Consider the following 24,193-nt stretch of genomic DNA (forward strand, 5'->3'; position numbering starts at 1 on the left):
TGCAAGTGGGCATTCCTGCATCTGCATACTTCTATTGGTCCGTTTTCAAATTAGGACAGGCGGGAGGCGCGGGCTCTCCAGTACATTAGGTGGCATTAATGCACAATGACATTGGCTGCGGCCAATAAACCCCACAGAAGAAGGGGTGGGGGCAACAATGGTAGCTAGCTAGCTGTACACTGGTAGACAGTGTATTTTGCTCCTGCCTGTCGGGAACTGTTTTCCCGCAGTTCTGTGACTGACGGCGAGGGCAGATGGGAGCAAAGGAAACTGTGTGCTAGCTTTGCCAGCTAGTCCTAAGTAGGACACCGGTACACAGCAGGCGGGAGGCAGGGGCGACACTGTGTGCTAGCTGGTCAACTAACAAGCTAGCTAGCACACAGTTTCGCTAACTATCAAGCTAGGTAGTACACGGTGTCGCCCCAGCCTCCCTACTGTAGTGCTAGTGGGAGGCGGGGCGACCGGTAGACAGTGTCCTTTGCCCCCGCTGGTCGGGCACTGTTTTCTCGCAGTTCTGTTAACAACGGCGAGGGCAGGCGTTCGGGAGGCGGGAGTGAAGGACACTGTGTGCTAGCTTAGCCAGCTAGTCCTAAGGAGGACTCCGGTACACAGCAGGCGGGGGCGAAACCGTGTGCTAGCTTAGCCAGCTAGTCCTAAGGAGGACTCCGGTACACAGCAGGCGGGGGCGAAACCGTGTGCTAACTAGCAAGCTAGCTAGTACACAGTGTCACTAACTATCAAACTATCAAGTTGCTGTGCTAGTGGGAGGCGGTGATGACCGGTAGATAGTGTCCTTCGGCCCGCCTGTCGGGCACGGTTTTCTCTGGAAGGCGGAAGGCAACATCGTGTGCTAGCTGTCGCAGCCTCCCGCCTGCTGTGTTAATATGAGGCGGGGGTGACCGGGTTGTCCTTCGACCCTGTCTGTCGAGGGCAGGTGGGAGCGAAGGACCCACATACAAGAGTGAAGACATGGTGCTCGAGGGGGGGCGTTCATGCAGGAACCAATGGGATACTCGATGTGGGGGCATTCATGAAGGAACCAATGGGATGCTCAAGGGTGAGGGTTGTTCATAAAGGAAACAATGGAAAGCTCAATCCCATGCAGGAACGCCCTGAATTGCTGGCTGCAGTTGCACATTATTGGTGTTGGTAGCCTACATGACCGTGGTCTAGAGTTGTCACTTCAGAATAGCGGTAGGCATTAGCAAACAAGACCTTGGATATTATCCGTGAACATTTCATTTATTTTCCCATGCCTTTCGATTCCGAGCCTTGGATGAAACTTTCCATCCCTGGATCTCCCATGTCCCACTGTAGCTTGTTCTGAGGCCCAGTGTTATTACGAGGATAGGCTAATGGGTTTAGCACTTAATGGACTCTGGCTAAAATGAAGGGGGTTGCGGCTAAATGTCTAGCTAGAATTAAGTATTTTAAATAAGAAGACACTATTGATAATCACTATAAGAATAAGACAGTCATGAATTGTCAAAAAATATCGAAATTATTTTAAATTGATAAAATGTGTAAACTAAATGCGTTATTCACTAAAGATATTACAGCACCACAATCAAGCTATTTCTCATGAAATACTGCCATATGTCTTTAGTTTCAGCCTCCGTCTTTGACTCCTTTTTCTCGCATGTTTTCCCTTGGAGTTCCTCCCCCTGCGGCGCTGGGCGGAGTTTCATACCGAAACAGACGCTTATTTTGTCGGATCCGTTTCAACCTGACTCCCTGGGGTTTACGGCTGAAAAATAGACACTTAAACAGCCCTAAAATAATTAACACGAATACCTTGATTTGTAGTAACAACGCTGGTTTCTAACTGTCACGAAAGGTGAGTGAAAAGTTGTGTTTTGACGACGTTATAAGCGATTTTCAAGTCGTGTCTCCCCCAGTCTTTGTAACACTCATGGCGGCTCTGCAGTGAGAGCTTCGGGGCAAGAGCAAGCAGATGTGCTCGCTCGCGTATCTGTTTTTCAGCAACTCCTCACTTCATAAGCGTTTCTGAAATTTGCACTTACTGCTTTTGGTAGTTTATAAAACCACATTGACAGTTTAACTGTGCAATCTTCTCCAAATTATACCATTAAAACTACTTTTCACAAAATAACGAATTGTACTACAAAATGTACGTGTCCTACACATCCAGTCTGCTAATAAGAAATTAAGTCTACTGAGCGTTTTTGTTGTTGTAAATCTTAGTCATGTATAATATAATATTTTCCAAAAATGTGTTTGTTAAGAAGGCTTTTCGTGCCAGCGGAAGCTGCGTTTTGACTCCTGCCGGAATAAGGGCGCCATTACTGGGGTAACAAGCAGAAAACGGTCAGTGTTCCCAAGACAAATTTAGAAGGCTATGAGTAGTCTTGACTCAATAATAGAAATACATTACATTAGCAATAACACGGCCCCTCGAAATATGTGAATGCAGTCTATGATGAGCATTTTATGTTTTCATAGTTTGTCTGTTAAATATATTCTCAGGATTTATCGGTAGATGTGCAGATGCATGAATGTAACACGTTTTTTTGTGCAATGTAGGCCTATGTTCTCGAATAAATTTGCAAGATCTGTTGTGTGTTCCGAAGTTTGACCTTGTGAGCGGGCCATAACACTGTAGCCTATACACCGAGAAAGCGGCGCCTCCGTCGGGTTCACAGCTGCGCCACCGCTTGGGCGAAGCGGGCGGGGGTAGTCGCGCACTTTCTGGCAGTTCGATTCAGCCCGCCGCCACGGAATGTTCAAGCTGTTCCAGCATTCTATTCCCTTCTCTAGAACGCTCCCTCCCGCCTAGGCTATCTACCAAGGCTAGCCTATATACCCAACCCAGATCGACCAACCCAGTCGCTGTTAGGTAGGCTTTGGGTCAGGGGCCTGATGAAAAGAAGCAGAAAAAGGCCAGTATGGCCGCGGAACTAATCGTCCCCTAGCCCTTGATCATGACCGTTCCATTACGAATTGTCATTGGACCTAGGTGTCTTCTGTACGGGGAGTTATGTTTAAGAGCCCTGACGCTCGGTCTGAACATTAACACACATCGCTTGCCGTACAGTTTTGGAAACATAAGGACCTTATTTTCATATCTACGATAAATAATAAATCGGCTGCCCTTGGAAAAACAACACGATGAAACAATAAATTGATCGTTTCGGTTCTCTCAGTTATCATATTGTGTGCCACTGCCCTGAAGTAGGCTATGCAATGTTGTTCTGTCATATGATAAAAGGGTGGATAGATAGTAGGATGAACCTGGGCAGAGGGTCTAATATTAGTCTAATGATCTAATACACTCATTCACATTGAATAATATGTTAGTTTCAATTTCTCTATTTTCTGATCCACTTGTTTAAATTGAATAATATAAAACTGTTTACAATTTTAATTGATAACTTTTCTACACTGTAAAATTGAGATTTTCTAATTTACCTTTATTCCTTTGAAAATGAATGTTGAAATATTGGTGTGGCTGGGGAAACGGAGTGATTTCTAAGTATGTGGTTCATGTGTACCCTACCACTGCAGTTCAGGGGGAGATTACACACCAGATATCCCCAAAGCAATGCTATACTGGTACTGTCACTGACTGTCACTAATAGGCCTAAGCTTATTATCTTCTGAATGTAGCCTAATGAACGGATTGCGTCAAAGGATTGTGCGTCCCTGGCTCATGGGCTTCCCCTGAACCCATGTGATGTGCAGCTTGCATAGTAAAGCCCTGTCTGAGCAATTTTACGGTCCATTATTATAACCTATTACAGGTCTAGAGTAGACACTAGCCTCTATACGATGAACAAGTAGCCTAAGTTAGCGGTATAGCTGAGACAAATGCATAGCCTGTAATGGAGATGAGGCCCCTGTTTTGGGATAACCTATACATCCTTCATTCCTCCCATCCTTTAAGACATCACTGATAGATGTGTGAAAATAGATTTTATGCTAGGCTACCAACCAAGTCATGTCAGATCAGTGATTATTTCTATAGCCTATGATCATTGGTCATCATTGATCTAATATATATATATATATTTAGATCAATGATTACCACTATTTGCAGGAATGGTCCTTGAGTTGCCTCTCCTCCCACAGACACGTTTGTGTAAAATCCCTGCTTCGTTCCTACCACAGCCGTTGGATAAGCCATATCAATGTTTTTGAATGAATTTAGTCCTGGACGTAACCATAGGATCATGTATAGAACCCGTGGACAGGACGTAACCATAGGATAATGTATAGAACCCGTGGACGGAACGTCAAAAGTCAGTTCTTGAATTTGAGAAATGTTATTGTGTAGATCAATATCTTTACATATTGGAATTGGTGAGTTTTTACTCACAGGTTTTAGCTCAAAGAGCTCTCTCCATGTATATGTCCACATTTAGCCATAGTTAATTTGTCTATAATGGGAGTTCTTTTGAAGTTGTAGCAAGACAGGACCCTAAATATTGAATGCTTTTGTGGTTCCAGAATCTCTAGGAATCGGGTCAGTTGAGCTGCCCACAGACGCTGCACCATGAACAGCAGCAGCAGTGTGCCCTCTGCCTCCCAGACCGTCCAGATAAAAACCGAGCCAGGTAGGCCAAATAATCAAAACCACCATTCATCAACCACAATATATATTATTTATTCTAATAATAGTTTTGTAATTTTGTGTATCCTTCCTTCATGCTTATGTAATTACATGTAGGAGTATATTTTTATCTTGTAATATTGTGTTGAATTCTGGTTGACTTTTGAAAGATCAATGTGTGTTTGACATTTACTTAGATATGTCTCTCAGTTTATCTGTTCCAGGGTCAGCTTGAGGTTTATTGTGTCTACCAAAGGGGCCAGTCAAAACAAAGGAAACACCTGCTCTTTGATATTGCTTGACAGATGTGGTTGTGTGTTTGTCTATGTTCCAGTTGTGGATGCATGGAGTAAGGAGGACTGCCTCACACTTTTGGAGAGGATTCGGAGCCTGTTGCCTGATGGTGACGCCATGAAATACAAGACCACCGAGTCCCACTTTGACTGGCAGAAGGTCTGCTTCGGAGACTTCACCGGCGACATGTGCAAACAGAAGTGGGCGAAGGTGTCTACTGAGGTTAGCCAATCACAATTTCAGCCAATCACAATAGCAGAAAATCTAGTTTCTGTTTTGAATCTGTGGAGGGAAGAGTGTCACAGAAATTGGAGAAAAATATGTCTGTAGTCTTTTTCTACCGGCAAAATGGCACTATGAAAATGTTTGAAACAGAATTTCAGTTTTTTATCTATTTGACACTGTCTTCAGGTGCGGAAGTTTAGGACTATGACAGAGCTCATAGTTGACGTCACTGAGTTTGTGAAGAACCCTTACAAAGGGAAGAAATTGAAGGTAAGGAATCAGGTGTTAACTTGTACTCAGGAAATTCCACGAAATACTAGGGTTATTTGGAGGAGAAGACTTGATCATTCACAATACTGTTGCCAATCTCACGCCTTCTACCATATGATTGACAATTATTCTGTTTTCCACCCTATTAGACACACCCAGACTTCCCAAAGAAACCCCTTACACCGTATTTCCAGTTCTTTATGGAGAAGCGAGCTAAGTATGCCAAGATCCACCCGGAGATGAGCAACCTTGACCTCACCAAGATTCTGTCCAAGAAATACAAGGAGCTCCCAGACAAGAAAAAAGTGATGGTCAACTCTACCATGCTCTTTCATTATGCCTTTGGGATAATCTTTATTTAATTCAAAGCAGATCTCACATCTAGACATGACATCACTGTATAGAAAACAGAGAGTGGTTTGTGAATAGAAGCTACACTTCTTCAATTGTAGTATCTCTGTTATTTTTTCAGTTAATAACTAATTGACGGAGGGTTATTCTCTGTTCCCCACAGCAAAAGTACATCACAGAGTTTCAGCGGGAGAAGGAGTCCTTTGAGAAGAATATGGCCCGATTCAAGTGAGTGGCATTTTCTGTCTTGTTGAAGCCGGTTAACAAGTTACTTAGTGTTCAGTGGCCAAATTAACTTCCGCTGCTGAATAATAAACAACACATTCCAAAGCTGACTAATTTCCCTTGAAAAAACCCAAGTAATCACTCCTCTATCTGTTTGTTGAAAGGGTATACCACCCATATACATCTGCCTTAATGTCTTTGCTCTTGTTCACGGCCAGAGAGGACCACCCGGAGTTGATAGAGGAGAGAAAGAAGTCGGACCTTCCTGAGAAGCCCAAGACGCCCCAGCAGCTGTGGTACAACCATGAGAAGAAGACCTACATGAAGCTCCACCCCGATGTGAGTGTTTGCAGAGGACCTGCCCAGCTAAGTCTGGGATTTCACTGAATGGAACTGTTGAGTGTTGTGCTTCCATGAATTCACCCTCAAAAGAAAATGTCCCTGTTGGAATCCTTTGTGGTGAATGATGAATGCCTTTCCTTTCTCTGGGGTTACCAGGTGAGCCAGAAGGAGCTGAAGGAGGCTCTGAGGAGACAGTGGTCCCAGCTCTCAGACAAGAAGAGACTCAAATGGATCAGCAAGGCCCTGGAGCTGCAAAAAGACTATGCGGTAAGAGTTTAGGGGTAAAGGGTCAAGAGTAAATATTCAAAAGTATAGCACCTTGTCAGGACACAACTTGGTAATCCTTTACTACCTTTTCCTGGTAGAGGAAACCAGCACATTTGCCTCTTCATCATGTGTGATATACACTGCCTAGAGAGAAACATGCACATTCTAAATAAAGAGTATTTCATCCCCTTTTCGGAAGTAGAGCACAAGTCACAGTCGATGACAAGTCTTGATGAGGAGAAATTGTCCATCATTTCTCATTGTCACCCAAAAAGTTTGATTGAATCTATGGTTATCACTACAGGGTAGTATGAGAGTCTACCAAGAGGCCCATCCAGATGCTGAAGAGCACGTCAAGTCCGTCCTCACCAAAGCTGAGCGGCAGCTCAAGGACAAGTTTGACGGCAGGCCAACCAAACCACCGCCGTAAGTTGCTTGATCGGAGTCACATTATTTTAATGAAAGAATAGTGGGCAAGTGGAGAGGGGGTAGAAGAATGTATAGGGGCACAGAAAAGCGACTGAGGTGGCGCTCGAACCCCCGTCCAGTATCACCAGCGCTACCACTACCAGACTTCGGCGGTCTCTTGGCAGTTCTGAAAAGACCAAAAGGGATTTAGGCCCTCATGAGTTTTTGGATAGGAGATCCTTTATTCAGTGTTTCCCAAACTCTGTCTAGGGGCCCCGCCTGGGTGCACAATTTAGTTTTTGCCCTAGCACTACACAGCTAATTTTAATAACCAACTAATCATCAAGCTTTGATTATTTGAATCAGCTGTGTAATGCTACAGCAAAAACCAAAACGTGCACCACTTGGGGTCCCGAGGACAGAGTTTAGGAAGCACTGCTTTATATGCAAACAGTAGCTCTTGGTTTCTGTGGAGTTTAAAGACCTGTGGTGTAGTCTAATTCTCTGGGGCTGAACAAATGGTTTTTGGTCTTCAGGAATGGTTACTCCCTATACTGTGCCGAGCTGATGGTGAACATGAAGGATGTTCCCAGTACGGAGCGTATGGTGCTGTGCAGTAAGCAGTGGAAGATAATGACGCAGAAGGAGAAGGACATGTTTCAGAAACGCTGCGAGCAGGTCAGTCTTGTTCAGCTCTGTTCATGAGGAAATGCAATGAACACCAGCATTTTCTTTTTCATTTCGTAAACAGGTCCAGGTCTGCCTCCTTAATAGCTGCTTCAAATATTTTGGCCTCTATTGGTTTCAATTGTTAGTTTTTTGCTGCCATGTCATGCTGCTTCTGGGAAACCTTGCAGAAAATATAGAGAAATACCTGTTTATAGCCGAAGATGTGTTGTGAAGGTTTGAAAGGGTTTCTGTCATGATGACAAAGTTTATGTATTGTCATTCACAAATCTGAGCAATGCTCTTTCTTTCTCCCCGCTGCTGGTGTGTCTGGGTACAGAAAAAAAAGCAGTATGAAATTGACCTACAGAGGTTTCTAGAGGTAAGTAGAACTGAATATAACCATATCTATAGTACTGTACATCACACTACACATTCTTAGCTGACCTGAGTTTTAGAAGTGGAAGTCTATGACAGCCTCCATGTCGGTTCTGTTTTCCCAGAGTCTCCCGGAGGAGGAGAGGGACCGCGTGATGACGGAGGAGAAGCTGGGGGGCTCCCGGCTTGGCATGGGGGCTGCTGCCAGCCCGCATAGAGCCAAGTCCACCTCTGCCAAGGTGGGTCTCACAAAACTACAACCGGTACAGTACCAGTCAAAAGTTTGGACACACTTACTCATTCAAGGGTTTTTCTTTATTTTTTTTACTATTTTCTACATTGTAGAATAATAGTGAAGACATCAAAACTATGAAATAACACATATGGAATCATGTTGTAACACAAAAGGTGTTTAACAAATCAAAATATATTTTAGATTCTTCAAAGTAGCCACCCTTTGCCTTGTTGAAAAACGAATGATTGTCCCACTAAGCCCAAACCAGATTGGCTGGCGTATCGCTGCAGAATGCTGTGGTAGCCATGCTGGTTAAGTGTGCCTTGAATTCTAAATAAATCACAGACAGTGTCACCAGCAAAGCACCATCACACCTCCTCCATGCTTCACGGTGGGAACTACACATGCGGAGACCATTCGTTCACCTACACTGCGTCTCATAAAGACACAGCGGTTGGAACCAAAAATCTCCAATTTGGACTCCAGACCAATGGACAGATTTCCACCGGTCTAATGTCCATTGCTCGTGTTTCTTGGCCCAAGCAAGTCTCTTCTTATTATTGGTGTCCTTCAGTAGTGGTTTCTTTGCAGCAATTCGACCAAGAAGGCCTGATTCACACAGTCTTCTCTGAACAGTTGATGTTGAGATGTCTGTTACTTGAACTCTGTGAAGCACTTATTTGGGCTGCAATTTCTGAGGCTGGTAACTCTAATGAACTTATCCTCTGCAGCAGAGGTAACTCTGGGTCTTCCTTTCCTGTGGCGGTCCTCATGAGAGCCAGTTTCATCATAGCGCTTGATGGTTTTTGCGACTGCACTTGAATAAACTTTCAAAGTTCTTCACATTTTCCGGATTGACTGACCTTCATGTCTTAAAGTAATGATGCTGTTGTTTCTCTTTGATTATTTGAGCTGTTCTTGCCATAATATGGACTTGGTCTTTTACCAAATAGGGCTATCTTCTGTATACCACCCCTACCTTGTCACAACAAAACTGATTGGCTCAAACGCATTAAGAAGGAAATAAACTCCACAAATTAACTTTTAAGAAGGCACACCTGTTAATTGAAATGCTTTCCATGTGACTACCTCATGAAGCTGGTTGAGAGAATGGCAATAGTGTGCAAAGCTGTCAAGGCAAAGGGTGGCTACTTTGAAGAATCTCAAATATAAAATATATTTTGATTTGTTTAACCATTTTTTGGTTACTACATGATTCCGTATGTGTTATTTCATAGTTTTGATGTCTTCACTATTAGTCTACAATGTAAAAATAAAGAATAACCCTGGAATGAAAAGGTGTGTCCAAACTTTTGACTGGTACTGTATGTCACCACCTATCAGCCACTGGGAAAGTTGGGCTATGTCTTTCTGTTAAGTTACAGTGCAGGTGTGCTATATCTTGCTAAGTTACGGTGAACGTTTTTTTCCACCTGGTCAGTCACAAGGAAGGTTTACTAATGTATTTCATATGTTGGGTCATGGGGATGTTTGAGCTGTTAAGATACAGTGAAGGTGGTGAATTGTTTACATTTTAAAGCAGTGGAGGCTGTTGGGAGGAGCTATAGGAGGACGTGTTTATTGTAATGGAAAAATGGAACAGTCCCAAACGTGGTTTCCATACGTTTGACGTGTTTGATATCGTTCCATTTATTCCATTACAATGAGCAAGTCCTCCTATAGCTCCTCCCTCCAGCCTCCTCTGATTGAAAGGTATACTAGGTACACAATGTATATGTCACCTGCATTGACGCCAGGTTTGTCTCTGTGTCGGATTCCTTCAGGAGCGCTGTCGTGAAGCTGAGCTGGAGCACTGGGTGCACGCCGGCCTGACGGCGAAAGAGAAGCGCGACGGCAAGAAGAGGACCAAACTCCCCGAGACGCCTAAGACTGCCGAGGAGATGTGGCAACAGAGCGTCATAGGAGACTACCTGGCCAAGTACAGGGTGAGAAAGAGTAACATTTTATGTCCGCAAAACAGCATTAGATTTATATTTATTTATGAATATACAGTCGTGTAACACAAGTATTGGTCTTCACAAAGTTCGCTGCTTCAGTGTTATGAGATATTTTTGTCAGATGTTACTATGGTATACTGAAGTATAATTACAAGCATTCCATAAGTGTCAAAGGCTTTTATTGACAATTACATTAAGTTTATGCAAAGACTCAATATTTGCAGTGTTGACCCTTCTTTTTCAAAACCTCTGCAATCCGCCCTGGCATGCTGTCAATTAACTTCTGGGCCACATCCTGACTGATGGCAGCTCATTCTTGCATAATCAATGCTTGGAGTTTGTCCGAATTTGTGGGTTTTTGTTTGTCCACCTGCCTCTTGAGGATCGACCACAAGTTCTCAATGGGATTAAGGTCTGGGGAGTTTCCTGGCCATGGACCCAAAATGTCGATGTTTTGTTCCCCGAGCCACTTAGTTATTACTTTTGCCTTTTGTCAAGGTGCTCCATCATGCTGGAAAAGGCATTGTTCGTCACCAAACTATTCTTGGATGGTTGGGAGATGTTGCTCTCGGAGGATGTGTTGGTACCATTCTTTGTTCATGGCTGTGTTCTTAGGCAAAATTGTGAGTGAGCCCACTCCTTTGGCTGAGAAGCAACCCCACACATCAATGGTCTCAGGATGCTTTACTGTTGGCATGACACAGGACTGATGGTAACTCAATCATCAAGTTTGCAGACGACACAACAGGACAAGGTGTTTTCCGGATGACCCAAACAATCGGAACGGGGATTCATCAGAGAAAATGATTTTACCCCAGTCCTCAGCAGTCCAATCCCTGTACCTTTTGCAGAATATCAGTATGTCTCTGATGTTTTTCCTGGAGAGAAGTGGCTTCTTTGCTGCCCTTCTTGACACCAGGCCATCCTACAAAAGTCTTCGCCTCACTGTGCGTGCAGATGCACTCACACCTGCCTGCTGCCATTCCTGAGCAAGCTCTGCACTGGTGGTGCCCCGATCCCGCAGCTGAATCAACTTTAGGAGACGGTCCTGGCACTTGCTGGACTTTCTTGGGGCGCCCTGACGCCTTCTTCACAACAATTGAACCTCTCTCCTTGAAGTTCTTGATGAGCCGATAAATGGTTGATTTAGGTGCAATCTTACTAGCAGCAATATCCTTGCCTGTGATGCCCTTTTTGTGCAAAGCAATGATGACGGCACGTGTTTCCTTGCAGGTAACCATGGTTAACAGAGGAAGAACAATGATTTCAAGCACCTTTTTTAAAGCTTCCAGTCTGTTATTCTAACTCAATCAGCATGACAGAGTGATCTCCAGCCTTGTCCTCGTCAACACTCTCACCTGTGTTAAGGAGAGAATCACTGACATGATGGCCGCTGGTCCTTTTGTGGCAGGGCTGAAATGCAGTGGAAATGTTTTTTGGGGGATTAAGTACATTTTCATGGCAGCAGATTTTGTGAAAATTAGTATTTGTGTCATTCTCAAAACCTTTGACCACGACTGTACTGTAGGGCCATATACATTTTTATAGTTTTCTATCTCGTTTTAGTGTTTTACATTTAGATTAAAGTAGTTATTTTTCCCCAACACCATACCTTTAAAAAAAAAAATTTAAACACTGTATACCTTGGTGGGTCAAATCAAAACCCCTGCCGTACAGCATCTAGGAATGTGCTTTAATCCATACATTCCTAAGGAGGGATACAAATTCTGTGTCCCGTGTCTTCTGGTTACAGAGTGACCGCAAGAAGGCCCAGAGTGCCATGGAGTCAGCTTGGAAGGACATGGAGAAGAAGGAGAAGATCCCGTGGATCAAGAAGGCGGCTGAGGACCAGAAGCGTTACGAGGTTCAGTACCGGCCCGTGGTCAGTGACCAGATGTTTTGACCGCTGTCTTCTCCGGTTGTGCTGAAGAAATGTCAAAATGTTGGTCGCCCTCCCCACCCCTTCTCTTTCCTCTCTCTCCCCCATCCCTCCTCATCCCACACCCTCCTCCAAGCCACCCCTGACGGAGAGTGGAGTTGGGGGATCCGTCCCGTCTGGATGCGTTTGAGTGATCTGTTTTTCTCGATGTTGTTGGTTTCTTCTGCTTTCTGCCATTGTATGAGTCTTGACATTTGTGTGTATGGGTGTTTGTTTGCTGGATGTCACGCTGCTCAAAAAAATAAAGGGAACACTAAAATAACACATCCTTGATCTGAATGAATGAAATAATCTTATTAAATACTTTTTTCTTTACATAGTTGAATGTGCTGACAACAAAATCACGCAAAAATGATCAATGGAAATCAAATTTATCAACCCATGGAGGTCTGGATTTGGAGTCACCCTCAAAATTAAGGTGGAAAACCACACTACAGGCTGATCCAACATTGATGTAATGTCCTTAAAACAAGTCAAAATGAGAATCAGTAGTGTGTGTGGCCTCCACGTGCCTGTATGACATCCCTACAATGCCTGGGCATGCTCCTGATGAGGTGGCGGATGGTCTCCTGAGGGATCTCCTCCCAGACCTGGACTAAAGCATCCGCCAACTCCTGGACAGTCTGTGGTGCAACGTGGCGTTGGTGGATGGAGCGAGACATGATGTCCCAGATGTGCTCAATTGGATTCAGGTCTGGGGAACGGGCGGGCCAGTCCATAGCATCAATGCCTTCCTCTTGCAGGAACTGCTGACACACTCCAGCCACATGAGGTCTAGCATTGTCTTGCATTAGGAGGAACCCAGGGCCAACCACACCAGCATATGGTCTCACAAGGGGTCTGAGGATCTCATCTCGGTACCTAATGGCAGTCAGGCTACCTCTGGCGAGCACATGGAGGGCTGTGTGGCCCCCCAAAGAAATGCCACCCCACACCATGACTGACCCACCGCCAAACCGGTCATGCTGGAGGATGTTGCAGGCAGCAGAACGTTCTCCACGGCGTCTCCAGACTCTGTCACGTCTGTCACGTGCTCAGTGTGAACCTGCTTTCATCTGTGAAGAGCACAGGGCGCCAGTGGCGAATTTGCCAATCTTGGTGTTCTCTGGCAAATGCCAAACGTCCTGCACGGTGTTGGGCTGTAAGCACAACCCCCACCTGTGGACGTCGGGCCCTCATACCACCCTCATGGAGTCTGTTTCTGACCGTTTGAGCAGACACATGCACATTTGTGGCCTGCTGGAGGTCATTTTGCAGGGCTCTGGCAGTGCTCCTCCTGCTCCTCCTTGCAAAAAGGCGGAGGTAGCAGTCCTGCTGCTGGGTTGTTGCCCTCCTACGGCCTCCTCCACGTCTCCTGATGTACTGGCCTGTCTCCTGGTAGCGCCTCCATGCTCTGGACACTACGCTGACAGACACAGCAAACCTTCTTGCCACAGCTCGCATTGATGTGCCATCCTGGATGAGCTGCACTACCTGAGCCACTTGTGTGGGTTGTAGACTCCGTCTCATGCTACCACTAGAGTGAAAGCACCGCCAGCATTCAAAAGTGACCAAAACATCAGCCAGGAAGCATAGGAACTAAGAAGTGGTCTGTGGTCACCACCTGCAAAACCAGTCCTTTATTGGGGGTGTCTTGCTAATTGCATATAATTTCCACCTGTTGTCTATTCCATTTGCACAACAGCATGTGAAATGTATTGTCAATCAGTGTTGCTTCCTAAGTGGACAGTTTGATTTCACAGAAGTGTGATTGACTTGGAGTTACATTGTGTTGTTTTAAGTGTTCCCTTTATTTTTTTGAGCAGTGTATGTCATGGGTATTTCTAAAGATTATCCAATTAACTGTCCCTGTATTTTGTTGTGTGTAATTTTCATGAGCCATACCATTGCCCATATTGCTGACCTGGGTCAAATACTGTCAAATACTTGATTTAATTTGCCCGATACAATGGAACCCTTGGGATAGTATTCCAAGTATTTGACATGTACAGGACACCCAGGTCTGATGCAAGGTAATGTGTGTGTGTGTGTGTGGTGAACTGTGCTCGTGGTATAATGACAGTGCTTGTCCCGCAGAGGGAATTGTTGGAGTTTAGAACACCCCAGTCAGGAGCAGGCCAGAGGAAACCCAAGTTTGAAGGGGAGCCCAAGAAGCCACCAGTGTGAGTAACCACACGCCGACTCTTTTGAGTGTTATTGATGTTACTGGTGTCTTTTTGTCATATGGTTTCTTTTCTTAGCTTATCCTGGCCCATGTTCTTTTAAATTTCTTGTTTTACTTTGCTACGTCCATTTGCTACGTCTCTCCTTTTCCCCAAATGTCATCTGCTTTTCTTATTTTTCAACGACCTGCACCATCATTGTTTTTCTCCTTTTTTAGTGTCGTTCACCACCTTAATCAGGGACTTTAAGTCTAGAGGCTCTTAGATTCACTTACTTTTGTGTGTTGCTAATTGTTGTTCGTATAGGTCCCTTGCATGTCCTTTTATCAATTTATACAGTGCCTTCAGAAATTATTCACACCCCTTGACTTTTTCCACATTTTGTTGTTACAGCCTGAATTTAAAATTGAGTTTTTTGGTCACTGGCCTACACCCAAAACCCCATCATGTCAAAGTGTTATGATGTTTTTCGAAATGTTTACAAATTAATTAGAAATGAAAAGCTGATATGTCTTGAGTCAATAAGTATTCAACCCCTTTGTTATGGCAAGCCTAAATAAGTTCTGGAGTAAATATGTGCTTAATACGTTTCATAAACTCACTCTGTGTGCAATAATAGTGTTTAACATGATTTTTGAATGTCTACCTCATCTCTGTACCCCACACATACAATTATCTGTAAGATCCCTCAGTCGAGCAGTGAATTTCAAACACAGATTCAACCACGAAGACCAGGGAGGTTTTCCAATGCCTTGTAAAGAAGGGCACCTATTGGTAGATTGGTACAAATAAAAAAAGCAGACATTGAATATTCCTTTGAGCATGGTGAAGTTATTAATTACACTTTGGATGGTGAATCAATTCACTTCACTTAGTCAACACAAAGATACAGGCGTCCTTCCTAACTCAGTTGCCGGAGAGGAAGGAAAACGCTCAGGGATTTCACCATGAGGCCAATGGTGACTTTAAAACAGTTACAGAGTTTAATGGCTGTGATAGGAGAAAACTGAGGATGGGTCAACAACATTGTAGTTACTCCACAACACTAACCTAACTGACAGTGAAAAGGAAGCCTGTACAGAATAAACATATTCCAAAACATGCATCCTGTTTGTGTCAAGGCACTAAAGTAATCCTGCAAAAAAATTTGGCAAAGCAATTCACTTTTTGTCCTGTATACAAAATGTTATGTTTGGAGCAAATCTAATACAAAACATTACTGTGTACCATTCTCCATATTTTCAAGCATAGTTGTGGCTGAATTATGTTATGGGTATGCTTGTAATCGTTAAGGAGGAAATCCTGGTTCAGTCTGTTTTACACCAGACACTGAGAGATTAATTCACCTTTGAGCAGGACAATAACTTAAAACACAAGGCCAAATCTACACTGGGGTTGCTTACCAAGAAGACAGTGAACATTCTGAGTTACAGTTTTGACTTTAATCTGCTTGAAAATGGCAAGACCTGAAAATGGTTGTCTAGCAATGATCAACAACCAATTTGACAGAGCTTGACATTCTTTGAAAAGAATAATGGGCAAAGGTTGCACAATCCAGGTGTGGAAAGCTCTTAGAGGCTTACCCAGAAAGACTCATATTGTGTTGTTCATGTTAGAATTTTTCTTCCACTTTGACATAACATAGTATTTTGTGTAGATTGTTGACAATTCAATATATTTTAATCCCACTTTGTAACATAACAAAATGTGGGAAAAGTCAAGGGGTGTGAATACTTTCTGAAGGCACTGTAAATATGTATACCGAGCAAAAATATAAACGCAACATGCAACAATTTATAGTTCATATAAGGAAATCAGTCAATTGAAATAAATAAATTAGGCCCTAATCTATGGATTTCACATGACTGGGAATAAAGATATACTTTTTTTTCTTAAAAAAGAAAAGGTAGGAGCATGGGTCAGAAAACCAGTCAGTATCTGGGATGACCACCATTTCCTCATGCAGTGCGACACATCTCCTTCGCATAGAGTTGATCAGGCTGTTGATTGTGGCCTGTGGTATTTTGTCCCACTCCTCTTCAATGGCTGTGCGAAGTTGCTGGATATTGCCGGGAACTGGAACACGCTGTCAATCCAGAGCATCCCAAACATGCTCAATGGGTGACATGTCTGGTGGGTATGCAGGCCATGGAAGAACTGGGACATTTTCAGCTTCCAGGAATTGTGTAGTGTAGTGGCGGCAGGTAGCTTAGTGGTTAAGAGCGTTGTGCCAGTAACCAAAAGGTCACTGGTTCTAATCCCCGAGCCGACTAGGTGAAAAATCTGTCGATGTGCCCTTGAGCAAGGCACTTAACCCTAATTGCTCATGTAAGTCGCTCTGGATAAGAGCGTCTGCTAAATCACTAAAATGTAAATGTAAAAAATGTGTACTGATCCTTGCGCCGTGGGGCCGTGCATTATCATGCTGAAACATGAGATGATGATGGTGGTGGATGAATGGCACGACAATGGGCCTCAGGATCTCGTCATGGTATCTCTGTGCATTCAAATTGCCATTGATAAAATGCAATAGTGTTTGTTGTCTGTAGCTTATGCCTGCCTGCCCATACCATAACCTCACCGCCACCATGGGGCACTTTGATCACACCAGCAAACCGCTCACCCACACAACGCCATACATGTAGTGTGCGGTTGTGAGGCCAGTTGGATGTACTGCCAAATTCTCTAAAATGATGTTGGAGGCGGCTTATGGTAAAGAAATTAATATTCAATTCTCTGGCAACAGCTCTGGTGGACATTCCTGCAGTCAGCATGCCAATTGCATGCTCCATCAACTTGAGGCATCTGAGGCGTTGTGTTGTGTGACAAAACTGCACATTTTAGAGTGGCCTTTTGTTGTCCCCAGCACAAGGTGCACCTGTGTAATGATCATGCTGTTTAATCAGCTATTTGATATGATACACCTGTCAGGTGGATGGATTATCTTGGCAAAGGAGAAATGCTCACTAACAGGGATGTAGTGTTGTTGTGTATCTTGTCATGATGTGTGTTTTGTCCTATATTTAAATTTTTCATCCCAGTCCCCGTCCCCGCAGGAGGCCTTTTGGTAGGCCGTCATTGTAAATAAGAATTTGTTCTTTACTGACTTGCCTAGTTAAATAAAATTAAAACACATTTGTGCACAACATTTTTGAGAAATAAGCTTTTTGTGCATATGAAAAATTTCGGGGATCTTTTATTTTAGCTCATGAAACATGGGACACTTTACATGTTGCGTTTATATTTTTGTTCAGTGTATTTAGATGGACCTATGCCATTTATTTGCTCTTGGATTGCAGTTTTTGTTAGGGATGTGACAAATGGAAAACATTTAAACCGCTATTTTATTTATTGGTTAAAGCTGCAGTATGTCACTTTTTGGGCGACCCAACCAAATTCACATAGAAATGTGAGTTATAGATCTGTCATTCTCATTGCAAGCAAGTCTAAAAAGCGATAGGTCTGTTCTATGTGCGCCTTTTCTAAGCTTCCCGTTCTGAAGTTTAGTTTTTGCGTCTTTTACTTTCGGTTTTGTACACCAGCTTCAAACAGCTGAAAATACAATCTTTTTGGTTATGGAAAATATATTTCACAGCAGTTTAGATGGTACAATGATTCTCTATACTTGCTTGTTTTGTTACATAAACTGAAAATAGGCACACTATTAGAATTTTAGCAACCAGGAAATGGCGGAGCGAATTCTGCATAGTGTATCTTGAAAATAAGACATTTTCATAAAATTCCATGTCAAATCATATTGCCTGGTGTGACTGCTAGGGGGCGACATCTGGAATCTGCTTCGGGCAGGTGAAATCTTGTCCTGAAGACAACCATTAATTCACGTTGACTCTAGTATTCCTTCCATTTCATTATGTGCATTAGCTACTCACAACAAAAAGTAAACCTAGCCAAGTGATCACAATTCTTCTCCCTACATTCTCTTTTCCCTCCATTACGTGACTCTCACTCAATTTGGATCCGACCACTCCCTCTACACATTAGGCCTACAGAAATTACTGCCTATAAAAACTGATGGGCTACACAAACAAATGTAGACGAGCTACATTCCTTGCCAAATCAAGACCGCTTTACCACAAATTCAAAATGGACTGGTTGATTAAAGTAGGGAAATGTGTGTTCCAACCACGAGCTGCAGTTTGGAATAATAAATGAGTCTTGTCTAGGTTTGTTTTTGGATTTTTTGCAAACTGCTATAGTGTGCCATTTGGAATAATTTCTGTAATCAACGCTTTTTTTTCTCCAACTGTTAAAGATGTGTGTATTGCTTTGTATCCGTGGCAAATAATTTGGAAGATGCTGCATATCCCCTCTTACTAATATTACAGCATTGTTGCATTAGGTAGGCCTATTTGTTAAATATTTTCCCTTTATGATGAGGAGTGGGACCTGCTAGTGGTCGTTTTGTGATAACCGCACTGTGATTTTGTAAAACATTTTGTGGAGAAAAAACCCTCATTGTTTTTAGTTTAGGGATTTTTCTTAATGTTAAGGGTTACTTTTCATTTAAATGTTCACACCCTTAGTTTGTATTGACTGCTATGTGGGTGTAATTCATCTTGAATTAAACCATTCTCCCTGTCTCTCTCTCTGCAGGAGTGGCTACCAGATGTTCTCCCAGGAGCTGCTGACCAACGGCGAGCTGAACCACTTCAGCCTGAAGGAGCGCATGGTGGAGATCGGCAAGCGCTGGCACAAGCTCAGCCAGAGCCACAAGGACAAGTACAAAAAGCTGGTGGAGGAGCAGCAGATCGGGTACAAGGCCGAGCTGGAGGCCTGGGTCAAGGTAAGGGAGGGTAATCTTCGGGGTCATAGGTCAAAGAATGGCTATTTGTTAGTCGCCTTGCCTGAAAATAATCAAATAAGCATTCAAATATCAAACGGAACGAGCCAGATCGCATAAGGATACATTGATACAAGACGCATACTCAGAACCTGTATTGTTGTATTTATTCTTCAAAAATCATTAAACAGTTGAAATGATAGATCAAATGTTAGCGACAGCACTTTTGGAAGAAATCAGTCTTTTTATTTGGTCATTTCTTCCCCCTTACTCTTTTCCCCCATCTTTCTTTCTCTCGTCCCCTTCAGTCTCTCTCTCCCCAGGAGCGAGCGGTTTATAGAGAGTTCTCCACCACGGTGAGAAACACTCATTTAACATAGCACTTCATATACAATGCCCCAAACACACACTAATGCTATAATAGTTGTATTCCCCATTCACAGCCTTCATATTCCATAGCTACAGCTACTCTCTTCTCTGTAGCTGGAGTACTAAAAACCATACAACAAATATATATTTTGTTAGATGCCCGCTTGTTCTGTCTTTGTAGCCTGATGTGACTGCAATAGTGACTATCTGTATGCACAAGCGGGCATCTAACATTATTGCATTTGAATGGCAAAATAACATAATTATATTAGCATCTAGCTACTAATCATCATTCCTTTGAGCTTGAACCGTGTTTGTGTGCCGCCCACCCTACATATTTTCACCCCCCTGTCCATTCTCCCTCTCCGTCTTCCATCTCTCCCTCACCACCCACCCACCGTCCTCCATCTCTCCCTCACCACCCACCCACCGTCCTCCATCTCTCCCTCACCACCCACCCACCGTCCTCCATCTCTGCCTCACCCACCGTCCTCCATCTCTCCCTCACCCACCGTCCTCCATCTCCCCCTCACCACCCACCCACCGTCCTCCATCTCTCCCTCACCCACCGTCCTCCATCTCTCCCTCACCCACCGTCCTCCATCTCTCCCTCACCCACCGTCCTCCATCTCTCCCTCACCACCCACCCACTGTCCTCCATCTCTCCCTCACCACCCACCCACCCCCTCCCTTCTCGCTTCCCCCATGCAGAAACGGCGGAGCACCACCAAGGTGCGGGGGGCCCAGGGGGCCAAGGTGTGCGTGACGGCGACAGTGAAGGGGAAGGCGGTAGGTGCCAGAGCCGCAGCAGCAGGGGTCGGGGGGGGCAAGCGGGCCATGGCGTACCGGGCCAAGGTAACTCCGACGCTCTCGCCAGACTGCTTCTCTCACACACACACACAGAGACGGAGATATACAGGCGTGCACTCAAAATCCACGCACTCACACACAGAAGCATTAGTCACACTCACTCAGTCCCTTACACACAAACACTCTGATTTTGAGGCAGTGGCATGTGCATGGGTGGTGGTCAGGCTGTGGTACCTTGGGCTGTGTGTGGGCTCCTGCCATTTTAATGGTTTAAAAACCAAATTATTTTAATCAACTGTGTAGTGCTAGGGCAAAAACCAAAACGTGCACCCAGGGGAGTCCCAGTACTGAGTTTGGGAAACCCTGAGTTAAGGTAGATCGTCAAGACCTGGATTCCTCTGTGGGCTTTAGCAGTCCCTACCCTGATTAAGGCTCAAACAGTCTGCATTTTGTCTGTGGCAGTATGACACTGGTTACTCGTACATTTTGCTGTGTCTTACGTGCTTTTACGTCAGTACGTTTTTAGTTAGTGTGTTTTAACCTGTTATCATCGGAGGGTGTTTGTGTGCGTGGTATATGTTATGCTATCGTGTTTGTGTCCTGTAATTGTGTATTCCATGTGCCGTTATAAGCATGTATACTGTGCACGTCTGTGTGACATTCTGTAAACATGCGAGTTTGCGGTAAAGGCGTGACCCTGTGCTCTCCAGCAGGATTCGTCCGACTCGGACGATGACAAGACGGACTCGTCAGACTCTGATGACGACGAAGAATCGTCCGGCAGCTCCGACAGTGAAGATGACGACGATGATGAGGTGAATTTTCTAAGCCAAAGGTCATCGGCACTATGCTTTGTGCAGACTTGGGTCAAATACATAAGCAAAATATAAAAGTATTTGAGGTGGGCAAACCAAATCAAACACAGCACTAATAGTCAAATGTATTTGACCCAGATGTTCTACTGTCTCTGTCCTCTAGAATGATGATGACGACGACCCATCCGAGGGCTCCAGCAGCTCTTCCTCAGAGGACAGCAGTGACTCGGACTCAGACTAGCCACCCCCCCCCCCCCACAAATAGGAGGGGCTGTGCGGGACACGCCTCCTCGCAAGTCAGGCGCAGTCACAGCGGCGTCATCAAGTCGCTCACACGTTGGCTCCGCCCACCTCTTTCTCACAAGGAGAAATGAGAGACGGGAGAGAGTGAGACTGAGGGAAGAAATAAAGGGAGGAATGGAAAAGTCATGCTCCCACCGTTGTTGACCCGGAGCACTTTTATTCAACTGGGACAAGATCTCTTTTACAGGGGCTTTGTTACGTGTTCAATGCCTTTCTAGGTGTTTATTATGAACTTGTTGCAACATTTTTCTTTTTTAAAACTTTTGAGAAGGAAATTTCTAATTAAAGCAGTTTAGGCTTTTTTGAACAAGAATGGTTTCTACAGAGTTTGACTGGGAGGGGCATATTGAGGAGTTTGCTGTTTTTTTGTCCTTGGGTCTAACAGTCCGGAGGACTGTTGCTGCTTTCCCTCCATTGAAACATCTGGTCAAACCCTCAAAAATAAAATGCACTTTTTTCTCTTGAATTCTTCTTGTGTGATTTCAACCTTTTAAATGGATGTATATTTGATTGTACTGGATTTAAAGCTTTTCAATGTAAGAGAGAAAGAGAAGTATGCTCAGCTCTGTTACTAATATAGTACACTACATTTAGCCAGAACTTATGCTGTGTTCATAACCAAGTGGTATTTACAACATATGACTGGGAAAAATCCACTTGAATGCGTAATTACTAGTGGGAAACTCGTCTATCATCCCTGAGCTCCAACTTTTCACACATGCTGACCGCGATAACAGCAGTTTTGGCAGTTACATGCAACAAAACATTTATAAAAAGTTTAAAGCACGTGAATGCATCCAACTGATATTTACTAGCTTCCCACTTGGGCATTAATGCAGCATTAGACCTAAGAAGTATTGCACATTTCTAGGAAGGGACGATCCACTCAATACAGCCATACCTTTTTCCACTAACCTTGGCTGTAGTTGATTTCCCAAAGACAATTTTAGATACCTGTATGTATTAAGCTTCAGTATTTGACAACGATTTATAAACTGATATTACAAAAGTATCCCTTTCTGAAGAACGCGTCTGCATAAGATCTTACAGGTCACGTAATTGCAGCTAAAGCTACTTTTAAAGCGACCTGACCAAATTCACATAGAAATGTGTTATAGATCCATCATTCTCATTGAAAGCAATTCTAAGAAGTGGTAGATCTGTTCTGTGCGTGCCATTTCTATGCTTTCCGTCTTCTACTTTCGGTTTTTTACACCAGTTTCAAACAGCTGAAAATACAATATTTTTCATTATGGAAAATATATTTCACAGCGGTTTAGATGGTACAATGATTCTCTACACTATATACTTGCTTGTTTAGTCACAAACTGAAATTAGGCTAACTATTAGAATATTAGCAACCAGGAAATGGCCGAGTGATTTCTGCATAGTGCACCTTTAAATTCAGTTTTTCTGATGCAGCAAAATGTTACATCTAATAGTCATGTAACTTAGAAAGCAATTTGACAATTTTCCTAGTGATTTAAATGAATCACAACAGCTTTCCATTTTACAATCAAATTACAAAAAAGTATTGTATGGTTGCAAGTGTAATACAAATGCAACTGTTAGAAATTGCTCATACTTTTTTTCTTCTATGTAAAATGTACATTTCTGCAGTACATACAATTCACGTCCTCTTTGTTACCCAACAAATTGATATTATTTTCATACATATTTCACACAAAATGACAGACATTGCTTTTATGTTTTTATATACATTTTTATACAGACATTTCAATATGTATATATATAAACAATCTTTCTCAACCTTGTCTTTCCCCACTCTCACATCCCCTGTACCAGAGGAGTGACACCAATAGCAATAAATAAATACAAACACTCGAAACCACCTGTGCATTATGCATTTATAGTGCCTACTATCACAGCCGTAGTGCTTTGTAAAGACTTGCAACAAGCATTCAGAACAGCCCATGGATCCTTACAAATGCATTCGTTAATATAAACCCCTAAGGTCGATGTCCGCACCCCCGCGGACATCTAATTAGCATAATAAAAACATCCCCATAAAAATCTATCAGTTTAAGCTAGAGATCTGTTTTATTTGCATCAATCCACAGCACTCGTCTATGTCACACTTCCGCATCTGCGGTGAAAGACAGAGCTGGCGCGGTATTTGTCAGACCATGAGACATCCCGAAGATCGGTCTTCTCACAAGATAGTCTGTAGCGTCCAAACGGTTTGGCCTACAAACTATTATGAACCCTCTATGGAAAGATGACTCTCACAAACACGTCGGTTGTTTTGGCCTCACAAGCCTCGTCTGAAGGTCCCCTGGTACCGGTTGAAAAAAATAAATGGAAGTATTTATGGACACTATTTAGTGCCAAAAAATAAGGGGTTAGATACGTGTAAAAAAATATATATATGTTTTACACAAATCCTGATCTTTCAAATAAAGGACAGACACTTCAGAACAAACTTCCTTTAGATTTTTTTTGGGGTGGCTAGCTGTTTCATGTAGTTAATCTGTATGGGCTAACAGTTGTAAGGCCCATTTTTATTTCTCCATCAAATCATGTTTTACTATTTTTTTTTCATACTTTAAGGAGTCTCAAAATCAAATAGCAAAATGATCCTTGGTATGACCTTAAAACAATTGCATATAGCTTAGCTTGGGGGAGTGCCAAGATGGAGGCACGGTGGCTTCATCACAGCGCCCCCTATCAGTCATCTAGTGTATATATAATTCCTTGGTGTTACCCTATTCTCTTCCTGCACGGCTACATACAGGAGGACATACAGGAGGACATACAGGAGTACATCAACTGAGAGCAAAGACA

At 43.4% G+C, this 24,193-nt stretch overlaps 1 protein-coding gene across 10 annotated transcripts; it reads left to right on the forward strand.

The window, feature by feature from the left end:
* The first annotated feature begins 438 nt into the window (after positions 1-438).
* Positions 439-21,854, forward strand: LOC311098755 (nucleolar transcription factor 1-A-like). 10 transcript variants are annotated; one of them, XM_084139310.1, is made up of 21 exons: positions 1,669-1,837; positions 2,250-2,328; positions 4,468-4,574; positions 4,905-5,086; positions 5,276-5,359; positions 5,509-5,664; positions 5,874-5,938; positions 6,154-6,274; positions 6,434-6,544; positions 6,849-6,970; positions 7,489-7,630; positions 7,959-8,000; positions 8,122-8,235; positions 10,016-10,177; positions 11,943-12,071; positions 14,205-14,290; positions 18,905-19,094; positions 19,400-19,447; positions 20,172-20,315; positions 20,981-21,085; positions 21,249-21,854. In XM_084139310.1, exons 3-21 carry the CDS (start codon positions 4,514-4,516, stop codon positions 21,324-21,326), a joined length of 2,142 nt encoding a protein of 713 aa, XP_083995436.1. In that variant the 5' UTR covers positions 1,669-1,837; positions 2,250-2,328; positions 4,468-4,513; the 3' UTR covers positions 21,327-21,854. The 10 variants fall into 10 exon arrangements, with proteins under 10 accessions (XP_083995437.1, XP_083995441.1, XP_083995438.1 ...); XM_084139309.1 differs by having other exon boundaries at positions 1,687-1,837; positions 2,247-2,328; XM_084139316.1 differs by having other exon boundaries at positions 1,687-1,837; positions 11,943-12,053.
* The last annotated feature ends 2,339 nt before the right edge of the window (positions 21,855-24,193 follow it).

Source organism: Coregonus lavaretus (assembly GCF_964263955.1).
Source record: "Coregonus lavaretus genome assembly, chromosome: 23".
Lineage (NCBI taxonomy): Eukaryota > Metazoa > Chordata > Actinopteri > Salmoniformes > Salmonidae > Coregonus > Coregonus lavaretus.